We start from the raw sequence: 27,955 nt of genomic DNA, 5'->3' as shown, positions 1-27,955 counted from the left end.
GGTTTTAAGATTCAAAGTACTTGATTTAGTAAAAGATAAATGTGATTAGGTTATCCCCGCTATCACTAAAGTTTTAATTTAATCAATAATTATAATTTCAAATCATAATTTTATATTTTGTAAAAAACGCTTGCTTTTCTCAAATGATCATTGTGCAACAATTCTCCAAATTAGTCCATTCCAGCATGGATACCAAATACTCAAAAGATTAGTGGATATGTGAAAACCCCAAAGATGAAATTTAATAAATAGTATTCCAGCTAAGATCTATGTACCCATATATTCGTGGCGACCAAGTTTGCTAAGATCTAATAAATAGTAGTTGAAATCCTCAAGCCTCCGCGTATAAATAGTCTCAATCTATCCCTGTCTCTCAAAATCATCGTGTCCCTAAACCATCGCCAGCCGGATTCACTGTGTCCCGGCAATCCAATTATCGAAAATGTACGACATCTCAAAAATGCAGAACACGGCATCGACTTTATTCTCGGCGTACGCTTCTCTTGCGGCGTCGATGATGCTTGTTCGCACCATGGCTAACGATATCATCCCAAAATCACTCCTCACATATATCCAATCAGCTATCAGCTATCTCTTCACTCCACTTTCTACCCAACTCACCATCATCGTCGATGAACAGTGTGGAATGACCCGAAATCAAGTTTACGAGGCCGCCGAAATTTACCTCCGTACAAAGATCGGTCCGAACGCCGACAAAGTCCGGGCCCACAAAACCCCTAAACAGAAAAACATCAACGTGAGCATAGAGAAGGATGAAGAGATCACTGATGTATACGGCGTCGTACAGATGAAATGGAGATTGGTCTCTGTTGAGCCTCAGGATAGACATGGGTATACCCCAGAGAAAAGATTCTTTGAGCTGAGTTTTAATAAAAGGTTTAAAGAAAGTGTTTTGAATGAGTATTTACCCTTTGTGTTGACAAAGGCTAAAGAAATTCAAGATAACGATAGGGCTGTGAAATTGTATACAAGGGATTGTCCTTGTGGTAGTGATGATGATGGGTACGGGTATGGAGGTGGGGGTGGTGGGGTTTGGGGTTCCATAAATTTGGATCATCCTGCAACTTTTGATACTTTGGCTATGGAACCTGAAATGAAGAAGATGATAATTGAGGATCTTGATAGATTTGTGAAAAGGAGGGATTTTTACAAGAAAGTTGGTAAGGCATGGAAAAGAGGATATCTTTTGTATGGACCTCCAGGAACAGGGAAATCTAGCTTGATTGCTGCCATGGCCAATTACTTAAAGTTCGATATTTATGATTTGGAACTCACCAGTTTGTATTCTAATTCGGAATTGAGAAGGATTTTGATCTCCACTTCAAATCGATCCATTATTGTGATTGAAGATATTGATTGTAGTGTGGAAATGCATGATCGAAATCTTGGACATCAACCCAGTGACACTAAGGTTTGACTTATTTCCTCTTCTGTTAGTATTTTCATTTTTAATCTTGTAGTGCTTTAGTATTGAGTCAAAATCTGATTGTTATTATTGTGTTTCTTGTGCAGATAACGTTATCGGGTTTGTTGAACTTCATTGATGGATTGTGGTCCAATTGCGGGGATGAAAGAATTATTGTATTTACAACCAACCATAAGGAGAAGTTGGATCCTGCTTTGTTGAGACCTGGTCGAATGGATATGCACATTCATATGTCCTATTGTACTAATCAGAGTTTCAAGATTCTGGCTTTTAACTACTTGGGTGTATCTGATCATAGACTATTCGGGGAGATTGAAGGCCTAATCAAGAATGTAGAGGTGACCCCTGCAGAAGTTGCAGAGGAACTGATGAGAAGTGAGGATGCTGAGGTTGTCCTTGAGGGAGTGCTTAATTTGCTCAAGCGAAAAGCTGATGAAGCCAATGAAATCAAGGAGGAGAAGAGTCCTAGCACCCCAGAAGACGATGAGAAGGAAGAGATTGAGGACAAAAAGGTTGATGAAGGTGAGATTCAAGAAGCTAAAAGACTGAGAACTGAAGTGTTGGTTCATACTTTGAGAAACCAAAGGAGAGGAAGAATGAGAATAGGAAGACCGAATAGAGGACGAGGGGGGCGTTGGTAAGGGAAACGGAAGATGTAGTAGGTATTATTCTAGTGCAATACCTCGATGCTTAATGTGTAAACTTATGCACTTTTCACTTGTTTTTTGATCAAATATAGAAGTGCATGGTAACGAGTAAAGAAATTTCTTAACTTTCGAGATCAGGGCAATTGCAATGCAGATGTTATTGTAACAAGTTCTCAGCAACTTTTCATGGTTCTTATGTTATCTTAGTACAGTATTACTAGCATTTTTTGAATCAATTGTAGTAGCCATTGCAGTAACGAGTCAGCCGAAAGGTGAAAGTGACACCACTACTTTTAACGTTATTTCACTCGTTTCATGAATCGGATCCATGCGAAACACGGTCAATTTACTACTGTTGAGAAATGTAGTAATCCAGTAACTCTCAACTAAGACTATATTTCAGTCCTCCAACTACCAAAATTCAGCTGTCAACACGTCGTTACATGCGGCCTCTTCTTCATCCAATGAAAATGGGGAGAAAAAAAAACTGTCTTCTTCTTCCAATGAAAAAAATGTGAAAATCAATCTAAGATTTCAATTGTAAACTTACCTTCTTAAGATCCTTCACAAGATCGAGTCATGAAAATAATTTATGGGCTTCATTTATATTTTATATTAATTATATTTAATTTTATTATAGTTTATTCTTGAAATTCTATCGTTGAAATATCATAAATAATGAAAAAATTATGCGGTTAAGTAAACTTATACTATTTAATTATTCATCATAGTTATAGTTTACTATAACTATCACTACGACTTAACATTATACATTAATTACATGGGTTGACTTCGAGTTTGTATAATTAGCCACGTTTGTATACGTATAATTTGCTAGAATATACAAATATATATGTATGATATTCAATTATCTAAGTGATATACATATACAATTCACCTCTCTCCCAATCTCTCGCTCACCTCTCTCCTCCATCCCCCTATCTCACTTGTCATATATACAAATGCATATGTATAATATACAATTATCTAACCGATAAACATATATAGTTCACTTCTCTCCCACTTTTTGCCCTCTCTCGCTCGCCTCTCTCCTCTCTCTCCCAGTATCGCCACCTCTCTTCTCCCTTTAACATGTAATTACGAATTTTAATTATCAAACTATAACTATTGAGAGTAATTAAGCTATTTTTGAGTGTCTATAAGTGAAAGTTCCACACTAAACATTACGAAATTCAAATTATAATAATTGCGCCAGTGCAAAGCACGGACTTCCCTTTTCTAGCTTTAAAAGAAAGGTTTACAACTTCATTCTTGGTTCTTATTTTTAAAGGAAAAATGACAGAAATCCCACATTTAAATTCTCTTATTACCATTATCCCTTATTAGTTTTACAAATTCCCAAAGTTTCTCATTTTCATGCATTAGATTAATGTACGGAAAAATTACATAAATTGGTACATTTTAATAAATAATTACTGATTTTAACGATTATTTTTATTTATTACTATTTATAACAATATTATGTAAAATCTGTAAAATAAATTAAAAGTGAATTATGTATGCAATATATATAAATTATAATTGGTTTTTTGAATATATTATGTCTGTTTGGTAAAATTTTGAAAGATTGTATTATAAATGTATTAAAATATGTGGAAAACTTATTATCTATCATTAAAACTTGTACTATATGTGAATAATAAATTGTTCTTTGTACTATGTATTAAACTTGTATTATAAATGAATTAAAACTGATGAAGTGAAAAAATAATTATTATTGCTATAAATGGTAAATATTTTTTTATTATAGTATATTTATGTAAATTTCCCTTAATGTATCAGCGCATCAGATCAATGTATCTTGCGTATCATATTAGTGTATCATATATAAAATGTATATCAGATTAGTGTATCATGTATAAAATGTAATGTACCTTACTTAAGAATTAATGTATATCACGCATCATATTAATGTATCAGCACTTATATTATTGTATCAGTTTGAGAAATTTCTGTAATTATAAACTTATAAGAGAAATGATAATTTTGTCTTTTTAAAGAATTATGTACTTGTCTAGATATGGTGATGAATGAGTAATTAGAAAATTAAAATAGGTACGAGAAATAAAATACTAATAAAAATTAAGGTCAAACTAAAAGAGCTTATAAGATAAAATATTTGATTTTGAACCATGAGAATTTTTGGTATTTTAGTAAGTACATAAATAAATCGAAATGTAGGTGTTTAGCCACTAAGATCAATTTCTATTATTATTACATATATGATTCATATGTATAATCATTATAGTACTAATAATATATAAAGTGGCATTAGAACTTAATTGTTTAAATAATAGAATATTGACTACTCTATAATTGACACGACTGTCTTACTATAACTTAATTGAGATGTTTTTTTGGAAAATTGAAATTATATTTCAGTATGGTATCCGATAAATTATGACTACTAATTCACCGCTGCAAATTAACGAACTTAAATATATTAATACTGAAATAATTTGATAAAATAATGATATAGTATTTTAAAAATATCAAGAAAATTGAATATCTTATTATACTTATCGTTGACTTGAAATAATTCTTCAACCGTGTTGGCCCCGTTTCACTCAATTTCTCGTCTTCTTCCTTTACTCATTCTCTGTTAATTTCCTTTTCTTTGTTTTTCCTCTTCTTTTATCACTGCAACTTTTAATAACTTGATTTCCCCAAATCCATTTGGTGATAACTGTGGCAGCATCTTTTTCTTTCACAAGTAAGTGTTACATATATCTATTCAATTTTGTTAGCCATCCTTTCTTTTATGAACAATTAATCTGGTCTTCTATTTTGTTAACTATCACGGAAAATTTGGCTCTAAATTACTCAGTTCTTTGGCGTTTTAGTATAGAACAGTTCTTTGGGTTTTTAGTATAGAACAGGAACCATAAAAAATGAACTGGTTATGCAGAATTATAATACTCCACATGGTTGTTACTTGTTATGTGATGACTCATAATTACCATTTAAAAGTTTGGGGATTAAATTTTCCAAACCTAAGAATTAGTTTGTCTTAAATTTGTGTCTCCTTCATTACTAAAACAAACAAACAAGAATGCTTACTTAAAGGGCTAATTTTTAGCACCAATTTAGGGTCTTATTCAGGTATTTCTAGTAGTACATGTATCTTTTCTTTGTAGAGTATCCGATTTAAAACTATACTAGATCCGGGTTATATATTGTTAATATGGAAAATAAATTGAACCATACATTGTATTACTAGTTCGATCTTGCATTATATTATTCTTACAAGGTAAGCCAAACTGGTTTAAGTGTGTGAAGAAGTTACTATCATTTTAGTTTTTGTTGGAGGTACCACTTAATTGCAAAACAATTTTCATGTTTACAACAAATACAACATATCCAATGTAATCCCACAAGTGGTGTTTGGGGAGGTTAGGATGTAGACAGATGTTATCACCACACTTGTGGGGTAGAGAGCCTGTTTGCTGTTTATGAAAATGGCAATGCGAAATCAACTGTATATCCTTGAGTCCGTAGCAATAATTTGTTTCTTTGGTTTTATCAGGCGAGCCAATTTCCTTGGGCCGCATTTCAGAAATCAGAAGCAGAAGAAATGGTGGACGCAGTGGTAACTGTATTCTTAGAGAAACTTCTAAATGTTCTCACTGAGGAAAGCAGATTTCTAAGTCAACACAGACAACAGTTTGAAAAGTTAAAGAATGAATTATTATTCATGCAAAGCTTTCTCAAGGATGTAGAGAGGCTCAAGAGGAAACACACCACTCTTAAAACGGTCATGGCCTCTTTGAGAGACTTAATCTTTGAAGCTGAAGAGATACTGGAGGACTGCCAGAATCAGTCAGCAGATAGTGATGGGTCTACTAGATTCTCTACGCGCTTACATCCCAAAAGGTTATCTCATCGCCATCAAACTGGGAAGCGACTTTCTGAAATCAATGACAAGATCACGGAAATAAAGCAAAACATTTCGACATACCTTGGAGTGCCACTTATGAAAGAAGGAAGTATAGAGGCACACGATAATCTAATGACAAGATGGACTTCTTCCCTTTACAACCACACTCAGGTAGTTGGTTTGGAAGGTGACACAGAGAAGATAAAGGATTGGCTATTTGAAGCAAGTGATGGTTTACTTGCCGTTGCATTTGTGGGTATGGGAGGGCTCGGTAAAACCACTCTTGCTCAGAAAGTCTTCAATGAGAGAAGCATGGAGAATCACTTTGAGAGGAGAATTTGGGTATCTGTTTCTCAAACATTTACTGACGAACAAGTCATGAGAAGCATATTGAAGAGTTTGGGAGATGCATGCATTGGTGACGACCAGGGTGAATTGTTAAGAAAAATTAACCAGTACCTTTTAGGAAAGAGGTTTTTGATTGTTATGGATGACGTTTGGAGCTTGGACAATGCTTGGTGGCAGAAAATCTATTCTGGACTACCCAAAGGTAATGGGAGCAGTGTTATTGTAACTACAAGAAATGAGTTAGTTGCTCGCAAGATGGGAGTCACAGAAGCAAGGACACACTGGCCAAAATTCCTGAATGAGCACTACAGTTGGTTACTGTTCCGGAAGATTGCATTTGCAGCAACTGCAGGTGAATGCAATTTTCCTGAATTGGAGGATATGGGAAAGGAGATCGTGGAAAAATGTAAGGGTCTTCCATTAGCAATCAAAGCAGTAGGAGGAGTGATGCTTTGTAAACCACCTTACTATCACGAATGGAGGCGTATTGCAGATCATTTCCGCGATGAATTGAAAGAAAATGATAACTCAGTGATGGCTTCATTACAGTTGAGCTATGATGAACTACCTCCATACTTAAAATCCTGCTTCCTTTGTTTTTCACTCTTTCCTGAGGATTGTGTCATACTTAAAGACAAGCTGATCCGTTGGTGGATCGGAGAAAGTTTCATCCCTCTGAGAAGTGGTAGGTTATCAACTGAAGTTGGAGAAGATTGTTTCTCGCAACTATCCAATCGATGTTTGATTGAAGTTGTTGATAAGGCTTACAATGGTGTGATCCATACTTGCAAAATGCATGATATGGTTCGTGATTTGGTGATCAAAATTGCAGATGATGATTCATTTTCCACCCCATCTGATGCAAATTGTCGGCATTTGGGTATTAATAGTGCGATGAATGGGAAGCAACTACTGAGCAATCGAAAATTACGAGCACTGCTGACAACCACCAAGAGTGGTGAAGTAAACAAAATCCCTTCTGATATTGCTAGGAAGTTCTGCAATAGTCGACACCTCCAGGTACTGGATCTGTCCAAATCAATTTTCGATGTGCCTCTTTCAAGTTTGCTGGAAGGCATTGGATCTGCCAGACAGCTTGCTTATCTCAGTTTAAGCAATACACACCCGTTGATTGGTGTTCCAGATTCCATATCCAATCTTGAAAAATTACAGATTTTGGACTTCAGCTATTGCCAGAATATGAAAATGCTCCCCTCTTGTGTTTTAACATTTGTGGAACTAGCAATTTTAGATTTGAACCACTGTGGGTCACTTGAGTACCTGCCAAAAGGATTGAGTAAGCTTTCCAATCTTCAAGTACTGCTTGGATTTAAGCCTGCAAAATTAAGCCAGCGTGGAGGTTGTCGTATTTCTGAACTCAGAAGCCTTACTCGACTGAGAAGGCTCAGTTTAAGACTAACTCAGGATGAGGAGATTGGCGATGATGAGGGGAATGCACTGATAGGTCTCCAAGAACTTCAACTTTTGACAATAAGTTGCTTTGACAGTCAAGATGATGGACTAGTCACAAAACTTGGTAAACTTTATCCTCCTCGACAACTCCACGAGCTGATTCTTAAATTCTATCCAGGTAAAATAAGTCCTGAATGGCTTAACCCCACATCTCTCCCCATGTTGCGATATATGTCAATCAATTCAGGTGATATGAAAGAAATGCACGACAACTTCTGGGGTGATCACACTACTGTTTGGAAAATTGAGGGGTTAATGTTGGAAGCTTTAACTGATTTGAGATTGGAGTGGTCAGCAGTAAATCGAGTGATGCCTTCGTTAAGAATACTCAAGGCTAGCTGGTGCCCCGAGGTGGAGGCATTTCCAATTGAAGATGCAGGATTCAGAGGGGGCTTATGGAAGAAGGAAGAATATAGCCATAGGTGTTGACAAGAGACACTTCAACTCAATAGTTACATCCTCTTTTATATCTTACTTTTCTTTTGTGAATCCCAATACTTTGTATAAATACGTTGAGTTCATGATTTTTTTTTCCCTCCAGCTGTAAAAGTTTAATTATTTATCCAGAGATTGAAACATAAGTTTCTTGGATTTTTTCTTGTCAATGCAATGACAGATCATTATTGTATAATCTCATACAAGTAATAACATTTTTCCACTTAGATTCGTTCACTCTATTCCCGTCTATAAGTTTTGGTAAGTACAATAATACAAGACTGTTTATTTCTCCATATCCAAATTTTTCTACATTTCAGTTATTCCCTCTTGTCCCAATTTCTGTGATGCTGGGTCACCTTGACTATTCGTGTGACTATAAATCATTTTATTAGGAATAGAAATGAAATTTTAAAGTTAAATTACTTCTATTTATAAAATGATAGACCTATTATTTGGAGAGTCGAGAATTGAGTGGAGTCCTCCAAATCTTAATTTACATAAAGAGCACTATGGACAACGCCCAGTTTAGGACAAACGGTACTAATCTTTTTAAGTGATTATAAATAGCAAATTAAACATATAGTATGTCACGATAAACATTATGTGCATGATTTTGGGCATGAAAAGTCACAGCAACTGTACAATTTATCCTACCCGCCATATGCTTCCACGAAAGTAATAGTTGTCCAACGATTTCTCAATCACAGGACTGAGAGATGTAAGAAGAAAATGATGTTGGCACCAAACATAATCCTCTACTCTCTAGATCTAGCACTGCCTCTATGCTCGAATCCTGTTACACCAAATGAAAATTTGCTTTCAGAATATTATTCAATTGAAAAATTATTTATACAGTTAAGTCACTCAGTTATAACGCTACTCCCTCAATAACAAAATACATGTCAGGTTTCGTCATATAAAGGCTACTTAAAGTTATAATTATACAGTTTTTGTTAGTTATGAACAGAAGGTCCAGAGAAAATTACAGCTTTGGATCACTTAGTTTACAAATATATATTCATAGTGTATACTTCGTACTAATATACATATATTTATTCATACATGGACATATAATAAATATATATATACACACATATAATCAACATATCATATATTACTAAAAGCATGAACAAAAAAATTGAAAGTTGAATTACGGTTTTACCCTTTCTATAAATTTAATTGTTATAAAATATTTAAATATTTTATTGTATAAATTTAATTAAATGTTAATGACTTCTAGACTTCCTAAGATTAATTCCTAATTAAATATCTAATCTATTAATATTTATCATCTATAATCTATATGTATATAATAATTATAATTTTTTTTTTAAATCTTTACCTAAATTTCTTTTTTTTTCCCTCTTGTTATAACTTTTTCCTTAACCCCTCTCATAAATAATATAATTGATGTGGATAAAGTATTATCTTTTATGATAAATAACGAAATTTAATAACTTAAAGGCTGCAAAATCTACAAAATGGAGATGCACATTGATAATGTCGTCTTGATTATTATTAAAGAATGACTCTAGCTTCACAAATTTAAATTCATTAATACTTAATTACATGATCAGAACTTTAGTTGTTCTTTTTACGTGGTTTGCTAACTTTAATTTTTTTTTCATATTCTTCATTTATTTATTATTATTTTCTAATTACTTATTTAACTTTTATACTCTTAATATTCATAACTTTCATCTTTTCATATTCATAACCTCCAAATATTTAAACTAAAACTTTAAGATATCTTTTGATATTCCTTCTATTTTATTTATATAAATTCAACTTCTTTTATCTCATGAAACACATATCAAATGTATTATTTTTATTCTATAGTAAAAACAGATGATGAAGACTCTTGAATTTTGATAGGATATACATCAATCTTATAAGAATAATGTCTATATTGTATTTTTTCTTAAATATTCTGTTTCTTTTTGTCTTTCTTTCATTCTGTTAGACTTCTTAATTTAGTTTTCTGTGAATGTTTTATTGCCGTAAGTCTTTGAATTTTGTAATTGTTATATTTTATTATTCATTATAATTTACATATATATTTCCATGAGATTTTAGTCATTCTAATGTATCTATAAAAATTCACATGAAATACACGTGCGAAGCACGTCCTCAGAAACTAGTATACTTATACGCACCATATATAACCAAGTATACTTCAGTCATGTTTAGTAAACTAGATGTCCGGAATAGTATATATTGGTAACTATATTTAATGCAAGGGAAGTATGCAATATATAAAGCTCAAAAACGTGAGTTCCGGTCTCTGAAATTATCCCAGTATATTTTAACAATATTAATTTCTTATTTACCTTTAGATTTATGTGATGGAGCTTCCTTTCAGTTGATTTCGAATAAGGCATACTCAATGTCTGCATAATTATAAGGGATTTTTTTATATGAACATCAAGATGAATCCAAGAGGAAATTAATAAAGCAGAATGAGTATGTTATTACCAGTATTTGGTCCTGAAGGAACTGAATATAGCCAATGGCTTCTGTTAATACTGATGCAGTATCAGTCTTGTGGGAGAAAAGAAAGAAAAATCAGCATGGTATAAAAATTAAAATATTACAACTGTTAGTCTCCTTCAGCCAGTTTTTGCGTTTTAGTGGATTCTGATGATATGTACTATTTAATGGAGTAGAGTATATCTACCTTGCCAAAAGGTGCCACTAATCTGTGTAGAGCTGAAATCCTGTCTCCTAGTTTTTCCTTTCTCACCTGCTTCAAAAAATTTATCTCGAAATCACGTAACTAAAATGTGTTTTATGTAATAACTTTTAACTTTTTAAATGAGACAGTTACATATCTTTTTTTGATTGTTATGTGGGAATTTTAATTATACACAAACTTCAATTTCTTTTCTCTTAATTCCTTTTTCACCTTTAGCATTAATGTGCTTGGAGATTGCGATGTAACTCGAGACTTCTTTGATGCTTCTTGACATGGATTAGCTTCATCTTCAGCAGATCTTTTTGCTTTTGAAGAAACTCCAATGTTCTTCCTAACGTTTGATGTGATCTGGTGAAAGCAATTTAATTAAGACACATCAGTGAAAGTAAATAATTAGCAGAGAGAAATTGAAAGAACAAGTAACAAAAAAAAAGAAGGTCCTTACTTTTTTGGATGATGGACTATGGGTTAATTCTTGTAGTCCATCAGCAAAACCCGAAGACATCCTTTCTGTAGTGAAATGGCCAAAGCAATTACTATTACTATCATGGCTGTTCTTGAAAGTTAGTCCATTAAATGCTAACTTCAACCCCTGGAAATCTGAATATTCCATATCATGACTTGAGACATAACTCGAATTATTAGCATTGTTCATGTAAGAATCTTCGGACAGAAGATTCTCATTCAGATCAAAAGCATGTTGTTGTTCGTTTTCAAAGTAACTTTCTTTGAACATGTTGTTACTCAAACTATTCATATCTTTCATTTTGAGGAAATAATCATTGGATATTATGTAGCCGGCCTTGTTATTTTTGTCATCCAGCGGATCGTTGGATGATTCATGATGTCCGTCGTGGAACATTGAGGTGTTCATTAATGGAAATGTGTCGATGCCTCTTTTCCACATGAGCTCTTCTGATGAGATCCTTTTCATGTGTCCCAGCTTGTAGTAATATTCTTCTTCCCTGTAGTATATATATTACATATTGATATATAGATGAGACCAATAAACCCTAAAATTCATACGAGTATTTATTATGACATAACAGAAAACTAAAAAGCAATGGATCAATAATACAGTTCGTGTCTACTTTAACTTAGTAGGTCCACTTCTTCCCCGGGTAAGGCAACAAAAAGAGTGAAGACTACCATTAAAGAAGTTCAAGTAAAACTTGTTATATCCATGTGAATTATTTTGACTTGCTAATTGAACCTACAAATTCACCAATTCTGAGTTGGACGCTTTAGCCAAAATCTTTTACTGATAAATAAGATGAATGAAGAAATATATGGAGATGGAAAGACATATATTAATTAATTTAACAACTTACGAGGTGATGCCTGAGTTCCAATCATGTAGAGTTGAAACTCCAGTACTGAAAAAGGGATATCCAGCAAGCTGTTGAAGTTGATGATGATTATAAAGATTCGTAGAATCCATGGACAAATCTAGAAATTATATCAAAAGAAAAAAAGAAAGAAGAGGAAGTTGTTGAATGGCTAGCTAGGTTAAATTTAGTTCTTTCTCAAGGGTAGCACGTATATTTGCACGCATGGTCGGTTCAGTAAGGAAGAGAGAGACTGAGGGGAATTAGACAAGAGAGACAAAGGAATAGAAGAAAATTAATGTGCACTGAGATAAGTGTGTGTCCCTATTCATTTTGCTAGCAGGCTATTCAATGATGGCAATCTCAGAAAACATGTGCAATTTTAAGTTTAGAAGCTAAGCAAACTAACCTTTATATATATGGTGGAAAGTGATGTAAATATGATGTCCATTTATATCGATGTTAGACTCTATAATTTGCATATATCTTATTCAAAAATATAACAAAAAGAGGTAAAAAAATGTCCTTAAATTATACGAAATTGAACAAAAATATAATGTCTTTGATTAACTAAACATATGTTCCTCTTTTCTTTTTACTTTTTCAAAATTTATAAAGCTCATGAGGATCGGATACAATGTTAAGCAAATAAATTTATGGGTCTATCTCAATTTAAATAAAGTGATGATTGTCCAATATAATTAAGTAGATGAAACCTACTTCCTAAACTAAGTACTCCATTTAATGAATTATGTTTGAATGAGGCATGTATTAATATGTAGTCGTCCTAATTATAATTATTCCACTAGAAAAATTGTTACAGCTACCAATATTAATTAGCTAGTACTAGTTTATACTAATTGCTTCGTTTTTTTCTTTTGTTGTAATTGTTTAAAAAATACGTAGTGTATACTTTGTTTATCATCGTGTGCCTAGTTAAACCAGTACTGGATCAAGTCGTATTCTCAACATTTCATACAGATGGCAAATGTCTTTATTCGTAGTTGATGTATCCTTTTTCCTATCCAATCTATATAATCTTAATTGCCTGACATATTTTTTACTCTAACTTATAGGTTTGATGAAGTTCAGTAAAAATGCAAGAAGAATTTTTGAAGACTGTATGTAAAATTCCTCGTGATTCAACCGATATCATTATTACTTTTTTATTCCAGCTTATTTTTCACATGGGGCTTGTAAATTCTAATTCTAAATACGAAGAAGGCAACACATGATTTAAGTTACTGAAATAAAAATTTATCGATGAGATGTTCTGCTAACCTAAAAGTTTATTTCATGTTACACGAACATTTGATGGAATGATTCCTCGTGTAAACACATGTTTTATTGATAACACGTTAGTGAAATTGATTTGGCAATAACGGTACTTATCCCATTTTTCCTTTAATACATGAAACAAACATTAAGAATAAATGGATGTCCCTATTGTATTTTAGATAGAATATATTTTTGAGGGGCGCAAAATAAGAATTGATTTCACAATTTCATCAATAATATATAGTCCACCCATTGTAATGACTTTTTGATAGTTATAGGTATATGCATAGCAAGGAAAATGATAGGATTATTTTAGGGGGAAAGTAGGATATTATTGAAGGCGTGTTAACATAAAGGGCCAGAGTCCAAAATCAAGTACCCACCAAAGGCAACGTCAGATAAAAAGGTATAAGGAATAATCAATTTACTAAATATGAAATTATGGCCCATTTTTTGTCCTCTATATTTTGGCTTCTTCTTAATTGGCCTCATTGTTGAACAACCCCCTCTACTTTTCAAAAGTGTTTTAGGAGATAATAATCGGTGTATATTCAAATAAAGAAAAAGTACAAATTAAATCAAACACAATAAGGTGGATAAAATTATTGATTCAAATATCCCGAATATTGTGCTGAAAAATTCTAGGGTGGATTAAAATAAATAGAATCAAGAAACATGTTCATGAGTTATATGATGAAGTTCATAATATATTATAGGCATAATACATATATTGAACCCTAAACTTGACTTAACTTTGATCTCCAACTTTCATAATGCACAAATAGACACTTTAACTATCAAACTTTTAAATAAATAAACACACGAATCCTACGTGGCTCAATACACGTAAGACACCATGTAGCACAAAAAGTGACATGTAGGATGACATATAGGACACGTGTATTTATTTGTTCAACTTTATACAGATTTAAGTGTCTACTTGTGCACGCCCAAAATTGAAGGGCGTAAATGTGATTCGGCACAATTATGTATTTTGCCTATATTATAGCTCCACAACTTTCTAGCAGAAATACATAATAATGTACATGGTCCTAATTAATTCCTATATATATTATTGAATCCAGAGAAAAATATTATATACTATATACGGTTAAGCATCCAATCATATGAGGCATTGGAAATGACCAAGAATCTGAAAAGTTTATGCTTTGCTAAATAAGAAAAGGAATGAAATCCCAGTAATAAAGATGTTGTATATTAAATTTGCTGGGGGTTGTAGAGAAGAAATGGAATCCTAGTTGGACGCACTATGATTATATTTAAATACAAAAAGGAGTTAATATATTCAACAATCATTGGAGTGCTTGAATAATGCAAATACTGTAGCTATTACAATCATTATCCATTCACTTTTGTCACCCACGTCTAGTACTACCAAATGTTTCAGAGCTATAGCTACATCTTTTTAATTTTTCATTTCACTTTCTTCTCATCAAACATAATATAATATAATAATGTCCACAAATTCTAACTTATTTTAAACTTGTCTTAATATTTTAATTAACTAATATTTTTTTACTTTATAAAAATGGTTTATAACGACATTCATTAGTTATTAGGTCATACATTTTTTAGTGAGTACTATAATATAATTGAAATAAATTCAGACTCTTGGCCACCAAGTGGCTGTAGTTTAGTGGTAAGAATTCCACGTTGTGGCCGTGGAGACCTGGGCTCGAATCCCAGCAGCCACACAAACTTTTAAAAAAAAAAATTATTTTCCTTCTAATTATTTTTGTTAGTCAAGTTTCATGGTAACAATATTACCATATCATCCATTTTTACTTTTTTTAAAAGGATTCTAATCGAGTATTTCTTGTTGTATTTGGGGTCAAATTTCTTGAAAATGGTACTCCAATATGAATTGATTCATTAACAATTATTCTTTCCTTTTTATTTTATATGTCATTTCTTTCTATAAATAGTTGAACCATAATACTTGTCATTTTATAAAATTTATGCTCTTGATAGAATAATTAATTAATCTTGAAAGTGTATTGATCATTTATTATAAAGTTAACTTAAAAACATTAAATAAGAATAGAAAGACATCTAAAATGGGACGGAAGGAGTACAACTTATTGATTACTTTCAAATACATTCAAACTTGATCAGACCATTACGAGTATGAATCACTTGATAGAGTAAATCCTTCAGCTAAACTAATTTTTGAATTGAGTTAGGCTGGAAGTTTATTTCTATATCAAATTAGTGTAGATATCCATTAAGCAGTGGTTGGCTGGTCTCTATGCAATCTCAATCTCAATAATAAAGAGTAAAAGGTCGGCATCTAATTGATAAGAAATTAACTTAGTGTCAATTGAACTACATTTTCCGTGGGAAAGTCATATAAAGCATTTTACCAAAATTGAATGAATAATTAATTGTCCCACTTTTCTACATCTAATTGTAAGGTATAAATACACAATTGAGTAGAGTTACGTTAGACATACTTTTCAGTAGACCTACAAAGAAAAAAAATATAGACCTACTTAATTCCTCCTATATATGTTGTAATTTTTTATTGGTCCGAATAAATTATTAAAATCTCCATAAGCTTGTCAAATTTTATTCCGTACATACCTAAATTTGAAAATATATTTAGATTAACATAAAATTTAGATATGCACTGAGTAAAATTTATTCAACAAGTTTTATATATATATATATATATGCATGCATTATTTATTACATTATTACAAGTTAATACAAAATTGAATTGAAAGCTCGAAACAAATTAAAGCAGTCTTAATCTTATCTCTTAAATGAATTTAGGCTAATTTTCTGTACTAGCTTTTATACTGGTTCGATTAGTCATTAGTCAACTCATGATGGAAAGCTATCAGCTGCCTAAAAAGATAATCAATTTGCAAAATAAAATGAACCAACTCACACCAATATTGATGCTTATATATATTAAATAAATAATAATTAATGAACTATATTCTAAAGCTGCTGAAGTACCGCTAGAAATTTTAACCATGTGTCTCACGTAACCGATACTGGTAATAAAGTGAAGGAGTTCAAGAATTAGAACTAACTAATTATATATATGACGACTTACTTTTTATTTCTCTTCTATGAGAGCGATTTGATTAAAACTTTAAGGGATGATTTTAGAGATTTTCCTATATTTATGACTTCGTAATTAAGTTTTTGATTAAAATTTATTTTTATTGGGTGTTTATATCAAGTCAATACATACATCTCATGTGTTTAAATTTATGGTTCATTATTTCATTAAATCACGTATAATAAAAATTACATTGATGTAGTATTGCGGGTAAATTTTTTCCTCATCTTTCTTTCTCGTGACTTTCTACGTTTGTACTTTTCCATTTGATGAATAATAACATGATGCATCTTTGATAACACCAACACGTACATGCCATGTGTATGTGAAAACAAAGAGTATTATGTATAGCCGTCCAAGTAAAATATCACAAAAGACTTAGATTAATTGTGAAAAGTCACAATTTTAATTTCTTGTTGAAATTACTATTGTTTAATTAGATCTAATTGACAAGTTTCCATTTTGAGTGATGCTCTTTGAGACTTTTATGTACATTATATGATTACTATTTACTCTTCTCATATAAATAATTCCACTGAATTCTACAAAACAATTGATTATTCACACAACATTTTGGGAAGCATGAACGAAATTACTCAAGTGTTCAATCCTCACAAAAATATGATGATCTACCTTACCTAACCATATGTCCTACACACTAGGGAATATATACAGTGCCTTTTAAATCAACTTTAAATTAAATATATTTTAGTATATATTCGACCAAATAAAAATATATAAAAATGTGAAATAAATGAGTTGGAGGCCACAGTAGGGGCTGCAGGTAGAAGGCAACGGACGCCTAAGGGCTAGTTGGATCACCAACATTTGATGCAATAATTTAGATATTTTATTTTTAATTAAAAATTTTAAATTTTTAAAATTAATAAATATTATTTTTAAAGTGTCACCTCCTAAAATGAATGTTATATTATTAACATTAAATTAATTATATTTAGTATATCTATCAAATATCAAACAAAAAATTAAATCGAACCCGCCTTTTCGAAAACAAGGTTGGTTGGGTCATATCGACGTACAATGGTCCATTACTTAAGGCACCAATATTAGCACATTCTCCCATTATGGAATGTCTCCCCACTTTTTATTCAAACATCCACATTTATTTTCCACGAACCAAACGTTTCATTCAAAGTAAAGTTGGCATTTTCCGGCCAAAAGCATATCCTTCATTTCTTCAACAGTCTGATGATTGGAGTCGGGTGAAAAATATTAACAAGAATTTTAAAATGGTATATGTGATTTTTAAAATTAAAATGATAAAATTGCTGAGGAAGAAGCGATTTATTTTTATAAAAAAGTTTCGTAAATCATTGCGCTGACAGCGATTTACTTAAAATTAAAACAAAAAAATTATAAATCGGTAAATTGCTAAAAAAAAATTAAAAAAAAATTAATGTAAAATCGCTGCCTTTTGCAGCGATTTATGAAAAAATAATAAATAAAAAATTGATAAGGAGGCGATTTGGATTTAATTTTTTAAAAAAGAAAAACAAATTGTACAAATCGCTTTAACTCATGCGAACAAAATCGCTACCTCCGTAGCGATTTTATCGTTTTTATTTTAAAAATATTTATATATCATTTTAAAATTTGTATTAATTTTTTTCACCCTTTAAGCTCCGAACTCTTGATAATTAATACTCTCCTGATTCAATTTTTACTGGTTAAATATTTTTTAATTTAAATTTATTTTTACTTATTATTTTCAATAAATTAAAAATTATCTTTTTAATATATCTTAAATTTATTTATATTAAGTTAATATTTTTTAAAAATATAGTGAATAAATATGTTTAATACCTTATTAATTAATATGAATATTAATTATATTTATTTTAATAATTGTGTCAAGTTAAAATTTAACAAGTAAATTTAAATAAAGGTAAGAAATAATATTTAACAGAAAGATTGATGACATGAGACTCCACGTAGGTTAAGAGTTGCTTAAAGGCTTAAAAGTCTCACCAAGCTGATTTTCTCCAAATTAAATAATGTACTAGTAAATAATCCAAATTAAACTTTCAAATTTCACAACACGGATCATTTAAATTATAATTGTAAATTTATCCAATAATGCACCCGTCCATCGAGTCGTGTTTTGTGTAGCAATATTCAACCGAATATAAAGTTTTAAAATATTAAAATTGATTTGCTTAATATTAGTAATAGTGAAACACATCATCGAAGATTGATAAATTAGTTAATAAAATGAATATTACTACATCATAATTGAATTACAGTGAAACACAGTATCGAAGATTGATAAATTAGTTAATAAAGTGAATATTACATCATAATTTAAAATTCAATAGTATATTAAAAATATATTAACAAATAAAAGCTAGACATTAATTATTGTATCAAAAAATAATTTATTAGTATTTGTTAAATAATATATTGGTTCACTTTTTACTTGTTCCTTATTCAAAAATATTTCTTTTTGTGATATTTTCCTCAAGAAAAAAGTATTATTATTTTTTTGGAAATCTGATCCAGTGTTAAGAGCTAATAACATTCTATTTCTACTTTTGTTCAATTTACAAAATTTTCTTAAATTTGGTGGAATCAGAGTACAACTCAAAAAAATTTCGAATACATCTTTGTACATCACGTCTCAAATTGAATATATCACTCAACGTTCCGTAACATTGCGTACATATACTGTTACAATAATATATCCGACTGACATATCGCGTAAAATAATATATCTAACCAATACATCACATACAATAATATATTCGAGCAAGAAGAGAGTGAGAAATTTTGTAATTTTTTCAGATGTTAGAAAAATTTTAAAAATATAATAAATATAAATTGCATATTTAAACAATTTTTCCTTTCTTATGTTTTAATGAGCATCAAGTGTTTATACCACGAATCACTTTTTTAGGCCTAACATTAATAAACGGACAATTTAATAAAATAATGTCAATTGCTCTTTTGTTTCATATGAGTTGATTCATTTTTTATATTTATATATTGTTTGAAATAAAATAATATTTTAATTTATTTTTAAAAAATCTTTTATAAATAAATGAGTACACTTTCAAAAAGAATAAATTAAAAAAATAGTAATAAAAAAATTAATAAATATTTTCTTAATTTAACCATATGACTTTTAGTATAATTCAAGGGAAGAAAAGTAATATTTTGTAAACCAAATCCGACTGGAACAAGTAAAAGTAAAATTGAGGAGAAAGTAATTGAAAAGTAGTTATTATTAAGGAAATAAACATGTTGGTCACTCTTGACCAAGAAAATCGAATCGTGTTAAGTAGAGGTGAGGGATGAAGAAATAATGAAAGCAATTCTTGAAAATTAAATAACAGTAAAATTAATTTGTCGATAAGTATTAAATTTATAGGAGGTATTGTGCATGAATGTGAACTAGTTTATAGGTATACGGTAGCTGTCGTGTTCTTGAGATAATCGTCCTTCCCTCAAATACTCCTTTTATTGTCCTTTCTGTTTTGTTTTTCTTTCTATTTTAATATCGCTTTCAGTTCACGCTTACCAATTACTTATAATCAATTACAGATTTGAAGTAATATATGAAATTCTTGCTTTATTTTGATTGCGTGAACCCCATTTTTTAGTTTCTTGATACAAAATTCGAAGCAACTTTTATTCTCTGCTTAGAGTGAAATTTCTGGAGGAATTTATGATGCTTTCGGTTTACTACACTCAGAAAGTTGTTCTGAATTTGGTGCAAGATTGAAGTTAAAGAAAAGGGGAAATTTCTGAATTTAAAAAAAAAAGAAGATCAGAAGAAGATCGAATCGACACAAAACAAAGTATATATTCTCTTCTGCCCCTTTTTCTGCTTATTAGTATACTGTTTTTATTCTTTGCTTTCTAAGTTATGAGTGCAAAACATGTTGCTTTATTGAAGTTAGGATTATATAATTTTGGATATTGAAAATTTGGGGTATTGAGAAATTGATTTTTTTTTTTTGGTTATATGGAAAATAACAGAGGAATGGCAACTCAAGTGGAGGCTCCGAATGGAATTAGGTCACGAGGGAAGCATTACTACACAATGTGGCAAACAGTATTTGAAGTGGATACGAAATACGTGCCGATCAAACCTATTGGGAGAGGAGCTTATGGTGTGGTTTGTTCCTCAGTGAATAAGGAGACAAATGAGAAAGTTGCTATCAAGAAAATTAATAACGTGTTTTCGAATAGAATTGATGCACTTAGAACTCTGAGAGAATTGAAGCTATTGCGGCATATAAGGCATGAGAATGTGATTGCTTTGAAGGATGTGATGATGCCTATTCACAGAAGTAGTTTCAAGGATATCTATTTGGTTTATGAGTTGATGGATACGGATCTCAATCATATCATTAAGTCGCCGCAGCCTTTGTCTGATGATCATTGCAAGTATTTTCTTTTTCAGGTAATGGGTAGCTTGTGAACTCATTTCTGTTTGCTCTACACATAATGCATTCTATCTTAATGGTAAGCTTTTGAGCACTTGATTGAGTTTTATCTTCTCGATGTTTAGTTGTTGGTTGCATTCAGGATTCTTATTTTTATCTCATATCTAGATGGAGAAAGGAAGGGAAGAAGAAAAAACGACTTCCCTAAGCAAAAAGTTTACCCTTTTTGACAATTTTACTTGTAGCAAGCAGACCAAAGAGAGAAATGATATCAAATCGCTAAAATTGAACTAGCTATATCATTCTCCTTTTGGCTACCTTTTTGTTATCAACTGTCAAGTAACTCGTATGTTCGCCTCTATCTTGTTTTAGTGTGTTTCTCTGCATGAAACATATAGTGCAAATAAGCTTTGGCATGTAACGGACATCATCAAGTGGCAATTATGGAGGTTGCTGGTTGAAAAATTGATGTAGTTTCTACTTGTTCTGCAATTTTTACTGTATACTGTATCAAAAAGTTACTGTACACAAGCTGTTGGTAGAATTAAATGGTGCTCCAGTTGAAACCTTTCCACAGATTGTTTTTCCTCATTTGGGTTCTTAGATTAATGGAGTATACTGGAAAGATTATAGTGTAAACGTTTTATCAGAAACATTCATGTAGTGAGAAAACTATAATATAAACGTTTTATCAGAAACATTCATGATTTTAACTTATGAGAAAACTATTCTCCTTCTGCACTAGTCTTGTAGAACTTTGAGAAGTCGTGAGAGAATGAATTCATAAAACCTGGATTGCTAAGCTGGAAAGTACTCCAAAGGAGTTCTAATTTCCTGGTACAAGAAGAAAATCTAGGAAGAATAGTGTTGAAACTGCAGTGTTTACAGTGATTTTTTCTTCTAAATGAACCTTGCTTTAATGCTAGATTGTTCTTGGGTGTGTTTTCTTTTGAAGTTCACTTAATCTTGATTGTGCATCATACATCACAGCTATAGAATGGAATAGTTCCACTTTCCACAAAAGGAAGTTGGTAAATAATTGAATAGTATTGAAGGTAATAGAAATTGGTTTAAACCATTTTCCCCTGCACCAGCTGATCTGCACATACTATAACCTTTTAGAGACAATACTTTTTTCTTGTCAGTATTAATCATCATGTATCAGAAGTCTGATTCTACATTAAGCAAGTTTGATATCATTACTACACCTCTTGATCTCTATCGTTCTAATGTGTTCTTTCTAACCAACCACTTTTCTTGTGATGTATACATGTGTAGCTCCTTCGTGGCTTGAAATATCTCCATTCAGCTAATATTCTTCACCGGGACTTGAAACCTGGGAATCTCCTTGTGAATGCCAACTGTGAGTTAAAGATTTGTGACTTTGGACTGGCTAGGACTAGCAGAAACAATGGGCAGTTCATGACTGAATATGTTGTAACTCGTTGGTATCGTGCACCGGAGCTACTTCTTTGCTGTGACAATTATGGAACATCCATTGATGTCTGGTCTGTTGGATGCATCTTTGCAGAAATTCTTGGCCGGAAGCCTCTATTTCCAGGAACTGAGTGCCTCAATCAGCTTAAACTTATTCTCAATATCCTTGGTAGCCAGCCTGAAGCTGATCTTCATTTCATTGATAACCCAAGGGCTAAAGGATTCATCCGATCTCTTCCTTTTACACGAGGAGCTCACTTTTCTTCTCTTTTCCCTCATGCTGATCCTTTAGCAATAGACTTACTGCAGCGAATGCTCATTTTTGATCCCTCGAAGAGAATAACAGTTACAGAAGCTCTCTATCACCCTTACCTATCAAGTCTTTATGATCCAACATGCAATCTTCCCGCTCAATTTCCTCTTAATCTGGATATTGACGAGAATATGGCAGAACCATTGATTCGGGAGATGATGCTGAGAGAAATCTTTCATTACCATCCTGAAGCAGCTTATATCAACACATTTTACTAGTTTCCGTCTATGTAGTAGTACTGTATTACTTCCGATTGGGACACAAGAAGAAGACCTAAGTAAGTGGGATTTTTTGTTCTGTACTATGATAAAAAAATACACAGTTAAGATGTTATCATCACTTGGAGACATTTGGAGCAGGGAGGTGATCATTCTGAGGATCACTTAAGGTTATAATTGGAGACTTCATTTCATCTTCGATTATTAGCAAGAGTAAGTTGTCTCCGTATGACGTATAGGTCACAGATTTGAGTTATGAAATCAAATTATTGATGCATGTTTCTGGGTAAACTACCTACCGGCTGCATCACACCCTCTTATCCTGTCCCGGGACACATACTTGGTACACCGAGCTACCTTTTTTCTTGTACTTTTTAGATTGTTACTCCTCCATATGAAATATTTTTGGTGTGTATTGAGCTGAGGACCGGATAAGGCAATCTGTTCAGCCTGTCCTTATGGACCCTTGGACTAGACTTCTTGTAAGTTGTACATAATTTATGGGCTAAGCTTTCCATTTTCCTTCCAGCTTGAGTGTAATTGGCGTCATTGATCCTTTTATTAGTGCTATTCAATGGTTATATGCACAGCTAGTGGACTGCCATTATAACTTGGAGAATATCGATAAGATTGTTAAACTATAATATTACTTGGAAGATAACATGTAACTGATCATAAAAATTGATATTGGTAGTATGAAGAGTAAGCTAATTTACCTGCTAAAATGGGTTAAGGATAATGATATACTGTCATAAATTTTGCACAGTGTATAACAGTTATATCTTCGAACAAATGTAAGTACGACTCTCTCTTTAGATGCTCATTAACATTCAAAATTACTGAAGTGAGCTGATAAGACTATATGCTTAATATGAAAGTTACAGGTTTCATGCATTAGAAGTAAAAATGATCACAAAATCTAGAAATTAGTTGCTCTAATTGATGTTATTATAATATTTATTAGCATTTGTTCTAATCTTCATTCATAAGTTACACAAAAGGCTCTCTTTTTTTTTAAACCTTTTCTTAACTACCAAAAAAAAAAAAAAAGACCAAAACTTTCTTTAAAGGTTGATACAAGTTTTGTTAACCAAATATATTAATTGGGCTGACATAGCCCAGACCAGTTAGCCTCTCTGGACCATATGCAAAGAGATTTTGACAACTCTGCTATAATACAGACTAGTCACCTGCGGCCCATTTTCAGAGTAACCTGTAACAACAACGACAACATCTTCAGTGGAATTTCATAAGTGGAGTTTGAGGCATACAATATATGTAGATCTTACCATTCATTGTGGAGGTAGAAATATTGTTCTGAAAGACGAGTAAGATTTGAAAGAACCAACTTCCCACAAGTAGAATAGGTGGTGAGTGTTGAAATGAAGTCTAAAAACTAGTAAATATATTCAGTTACACTAGTATATCAATCGAGTCGTTGTAGTATAGTGGTAAGTATTCCTGCCTGTCACGCCGGTGACCCGGGTTCGATCCCCGGCAGCGGCGCTTGTATTTTTTCTTTTTTTGCTCCTTGCCTATTTTATCGGTTATTATTTCTTCTTTTTGCTCCTTGCCTAATTTTATTGGTAATTAGGGTGAAATTTTATTTCAACCAACATTTAAAATAGTAAAACAGTATATTTGTATCTTCTTTCTTGTCTTGTACTTTGATGTAACAAATGGTTTACATACCAAATAAAGGAGGAGAAATATTTACAATCCAAATATAGTCAATATCACGTTATATGGTTATAGTGGAAATATGCAAAATTAAGAAATTTCAAGTTGTTGACTAGCTGGTAACGTCATAAAAATTAACTCTTTAAGTTTAGAATTTAGATACAAGAAAAGACGAGAGCTTCTTGTCCAACGTCAAGTACTAAAAAGTTTTTGGTTAATCTTTATAATGAATAGACATGAGAGAAACTATACATTTGGAAATTGCTAGCTTAAGCTATTTAATGGAGTAAGTAAAGAGAGGATTATATTAATCAATTAATTAGACGATCGAAAACCTAGATTAACGAATATGCTTATTAAGATACTTTAGTTGCAGACTGACACAAACTAAAAATAAGATATGTACACAAAGGAAAACAGAAGGGAAGAAAATGATAGGTCACCAAACCTTTATTCTTTTATGGTGTTGCACTAGTTGAACACTTTTCTTCACTTAAAGTTTAATTTCAATGCTATATAGGGCAGTATATTATGCCTCTTGTACATGAATCTCCTATTCTCCAAAATAATTAAGTCATATACTATTTTAGTTTATAATTGGCTACAGAGAAACTATTCAAAAAGGCTGCCAAGAAATTGTCAAAATTTTAGGTTAGTTCAGGTTCTCAATATTATGATAGAAATATCTACTCCAATGAGTCCGTATATTCTATTAAGACACAAGAGCACCTAATTCCTGACGAGCAATTTAAATTCTTTAATCAAATCCTAGAGACTAGAGAGTGAATTATTAACCAAGGATAACTTATTCGAGATCTCAAAGTCTACACCACAAACGTATTGGGTAATGTCAATATCCTGTCTGTGACAAGATCGTTGGATGGCTTGAATGGAGTCATAATCAAACATTATGCTTACTTGTTGAATTTAGTTAAAAAATAAAATAATCCTAACATCTATTATTACATGTCAAATACCGTGCACTTATACTAAAATTATTAATAAAATAAATTTTAAAACTAACTCAACTCAAAAAAAGTATATTTCATAAGATATCAATGGTGGAACACTTGAACATACATAACCATTTCGAATATAAAACTAAGTCATGTTACTACATAGTACTTAAATTATTTAATTGCAGGTCGTATTTGTCAAGTGCCTTGGCCAACATTGTCTCTGACTAAATAAACACTAGAAAAATCGATAAAAATGAAGAAGTCGGTGGGTTTTGAGATTCAGATGCATGCGTGTTGAATCTTGACATATATAGATTGAGAGAGAGTAACTCTTCGCCATTCTTAAGGGGTCTGATATTATCGTACGGCAACGAAAATTTGTCGGTGACCTTTATTCTTTTTAATGTACTTAATTCATCTACATATATATTTTAGGCACAACCTTTTTGAAATGGTGAGGTAAATTCTGTATTGAGATATTTTTACTTTACTTAAACAAGAGAACTCGAGTGCATGATAAAATATGTTTAGTACATACTATTGTGTACATTATACGCTTTACCCCATGTGCAATAGAATCTTCCAAATAGTAAAACCAAGTGGTATGTAATGTGTATGTATTCAAGTTTCTCTCATACCTACCTTAATAAAATAAAAGATTAACCAATAGAAAGCCACTCTTTTTCGACGCTTAACATAATAAGCTTTAAGAGTCGTTTCTAATGAGATATAAAGTATATTTAATCTTAAAATAAAATGTATAAATATTTTATTTTATATTTGATTACAGTTATTAAATTTTTTATCTTATCATTTATATTATAATAATAGATAGAATAATCAATCTCATGATAAAATAATTTTGAGATAACTTATTTTCAAATAAATGACCATATAGAATTTTATATTTGATTGATTGATAGTCGTATTACTTTATTTCGATGACCATCAACATAGTCTATAAAATGAATCTTCATTACCATCAAAAGCCCCTTCCTCCTCCTCCTATTCTTCAATATATGTTCACAAAACCTCTGCTCTCTGTTCTTCTTTCATACTCTGTTTTCAGAAAATTCAAAAATATTTCTCTTTCACTAAACTATTTTGATGCATATCTATAGAGCTTTGATTTTTGATGTAGTTTAAGATTCATGACTCCAGTAATCAGTGAAGTTCTTCTTTCTGGTTTTACTATTAACTCAACGCTTCGTCGTGGAACTCACTTAGTCCAATCCTTCTCTGTTGTCTTCCTCTACTGGTTCTACGTGTTCTCATGAAAATACTCTGTTTTCTTCTCCCTAACAAAAGTTAAACTCTTATTGATTCTAATATAGTTACTTATTATTACTGATATTTATTTAGTTATAACGCGTTTTTAAATTAAAAGTATTATGGCTTCTCCTAGTGGAAATTCTTCATCAGGGTCAGAGGATCTTCAACAACTAATGGATCAAAGAAAACGTAAAAGAATGATATCGAACAGGGAATCAGCAAGAAGGTCAAGAATGAAGAAGCAGACACATTTGAATGAACTAATGGCTCAAGTGAATCAACTGAAGGAACAAAATAATCAAATTGTGAGTAACATAAATATGGTGAGTCAGGTTTATTTGAATGTGGAAGCAGAAAACTCTGTTCTCAGAGCACAAATGGCAGAGTTGAGTAACAGGCTACAGTCTTTAAATGAGATCATAAACTGCATCAACTCAGCAAACTCAACAATTGATGAAACAGAGATTAATTGTGAAGATGATTTCTTGAATCCTTGGAATTTGCTACATGTGAATCAGCCAATTATGGCTTCTGCTGATGCCTTCATGTACTGATTTAGTATCACTTTGGTCATTGAAAAGTCGATTTTTTTAAAAAAAAGACAATGTTGTTTTTGGGATTCTTGGATTGGCTCTAGATGAAGGTGTTTGGTTGGGTTCACTAATAAATAATTGGATTTGATAAAATAGTTGATGGCGCCTTCTCGATTTGTAAGAGCTTGGGCTGTTACCGTATTGTATTCCGATCATATTTCTGATGAATATAATATTTGGATATATTGTATTATTTTTTTATATTTATAATTTGAATAAGTCTATAATGTTAAAAAAAGAAATGCAAAGTTAAAAAAAAAAAAAATTATTAGATTAAAAAAGTAATAAAATACATAACACAATCATTGAAATTTTATAAATGAGATTCACAATGGTAAAGTATACCAGTTCTTACTTATACTTCTTCTTCTCAGAAATAAAGAGATTTTTTTAAAAAAACTCTTCAATCGTATAGTAAAATATTTTGA

At 31.5% G+C, this 27,955-nt stretch overlaps 5 protein-coding genes and 2 non-coding genes across 8 annotated transcripts; 6 read left to right on the top strand and 1 right to left on the bottom strand.

Moving 5' to 3' along the window:
* Window positions 1–145: 145 nt before the first annotated feature.
* LOC101266892 (AAA-ATPase At2g18193-like) lies at window positions 146–2,263 on the top strand. The gene is made up of 2 exons (XM_004232384.5): window positions 146–1,432; window positions 1,534–2,263. Exons 1-2 carry the CDS (start codon window positions 443–445, stop codon window positions 2,086–2,088), a joined length of 1,545 nt encoding a protein of 514 aa, XP_004232432.1. The 5' UTR covers window positions 146–442; the 3' UTR covers window positions 2,089–2,263.
* A 2,332-nt stretch (window positions 2,264–4,595) lies between these two features.
* LOC101267186 (disease resistance RPP13-like protein 4) lies at window positions 4,596–8,480 on the top strand. The gene is made up of 2 exons (XM_004232385.5): window positions 4,596–4,828; window positions 5,642–8,480. The coding sequence occupies exon 2, from the start codon at window positions 5,690–5,692 to the stop codon at window positions 8,240–8,242; it is 2,553 nt and encodes an 850-aa protein (XP_004232433.1). The 5' UTR covers window positions 4,596–4,828; window positions 5,642–5,689; the 3' UTR covers window positions 8,243–8,480.
* Window positions 8,481–8,657: 177 nt separating this feature from the next.
* LOC101267471 (transcription factor bHLH110-like) lies at window positions 8,658–12,695 on the bottom strand. Its single transcript, XM_004232386.5, has 7 exons — window positions 12,278–12,695; window positions 11,392–11,911; window positions 11,157–11,294; window positions 10,929–10,994; window positions 10,727–10,792; window positions 10,582–10,641; window positions 8,658–9,044 (listed from the first exon to the last, which is right to left on the bottom strand). Exons 1-7 carry the CDS (start codon window positions 12,385–12,387, stop codon window positions 8,949–8,951), a joined length of 1,056 nt encoding a protein of 351 aa, XP_004232434.2. The 5' UTR covers window positions 12,388–12,695; the 3' UTR covers window positions 8,658–8,948.
* Window positions 12,696–15,195: 2,500 nt separating this feature from the next.
* Window positions 15,196–15,267, top strand: TRNAH-GUG (transfer RNA histidin (anticodon GUG)). Its single transcript has one exon. It is a non-coding gene; the product is annotated as a tRNA-His (tRNA).
* A 4,572-nt stretch (window positions 15,268–19,839) lies between these two features.
* Window positions 19,840–23,551, top strand: MAPK8 (mitogen-activated protein kinase 8). 2 transcript variants are annotated; one of them, XM_010317553.4, is made up of 3 exons: window positions 19,840–20,464; window positions 20,646–21,072; window positions 22,334–23,551. In XM_010317553.4, the coding sequence occupies exons 2-3, from the start codon at window positions 20,650–20,652 to the stop codon at window positions 23,021–23,023; spliced, it is 1,113 nt and encodes a 370-aa protein (XP_010315855.1). In that variant the 5' UTR covers window positions 19,840–20,464; window positions 20,646–20,649; the 3' UTR covers window positions 23,024–23,551. The 2 variants fall into 2 exon arrangements, with proteins under 2 accessions (XP_010315855.1, NP_001234876.1); NM_001247947.2 differs by lacking the exon at window positions 19,840–20,464 and having other exon boundaries at window positions 22,334–23,168.
* A 402-nt stretch (window positions 23,552–23,953) lies between these two features.
* On the top strand, window positions 23,954–27,620 carry LOC101267761 (bZIP transcription factor 11-like). The gene has a single exon (XM_004232387.5). The coding sequence runs from the start codon at window positions 27,054–27,056 to the stop codon at window positions 27,486–27,488; it is 435 nt and encodes a 144-aa protein (XP_004232435.1). The 5' UTR covers window positions 23,954–27,053; the 3' UTR covers window positions 27,489–27,620.
* Window positions 24,458–24,529, top strand: TRNAD-GUC (transfer RNA aspartic acid (anticodon GUC)). Its single transcript has one exon. It is a non-coding gene; the product is annotated as a tRNA-Asp (tRNA).
* Window positions 27,621–27,955: the final 335 nt, after the last annotated feature.

The sequence above is a fragment of the Solanum lycopersicum genome, chromosome 2, assembly GCF_036512215.1.
Source record: "Solanum lycopersicum chromosome 2, SLM_r2.1".
NCBI classification, from domain to species: domain Eukaryota; kingdom Viridiplantae; phylum Streptophyta; class Magnoliopsida; order Solanales; family Solanaceae; genus Solanum; species Solanum lycopersicum.
The sequence above is the reverse complement of the archived record's forward strand: the minus strand, read 5'-3'. Positions and strand labels throughout refer to the sequence as shown.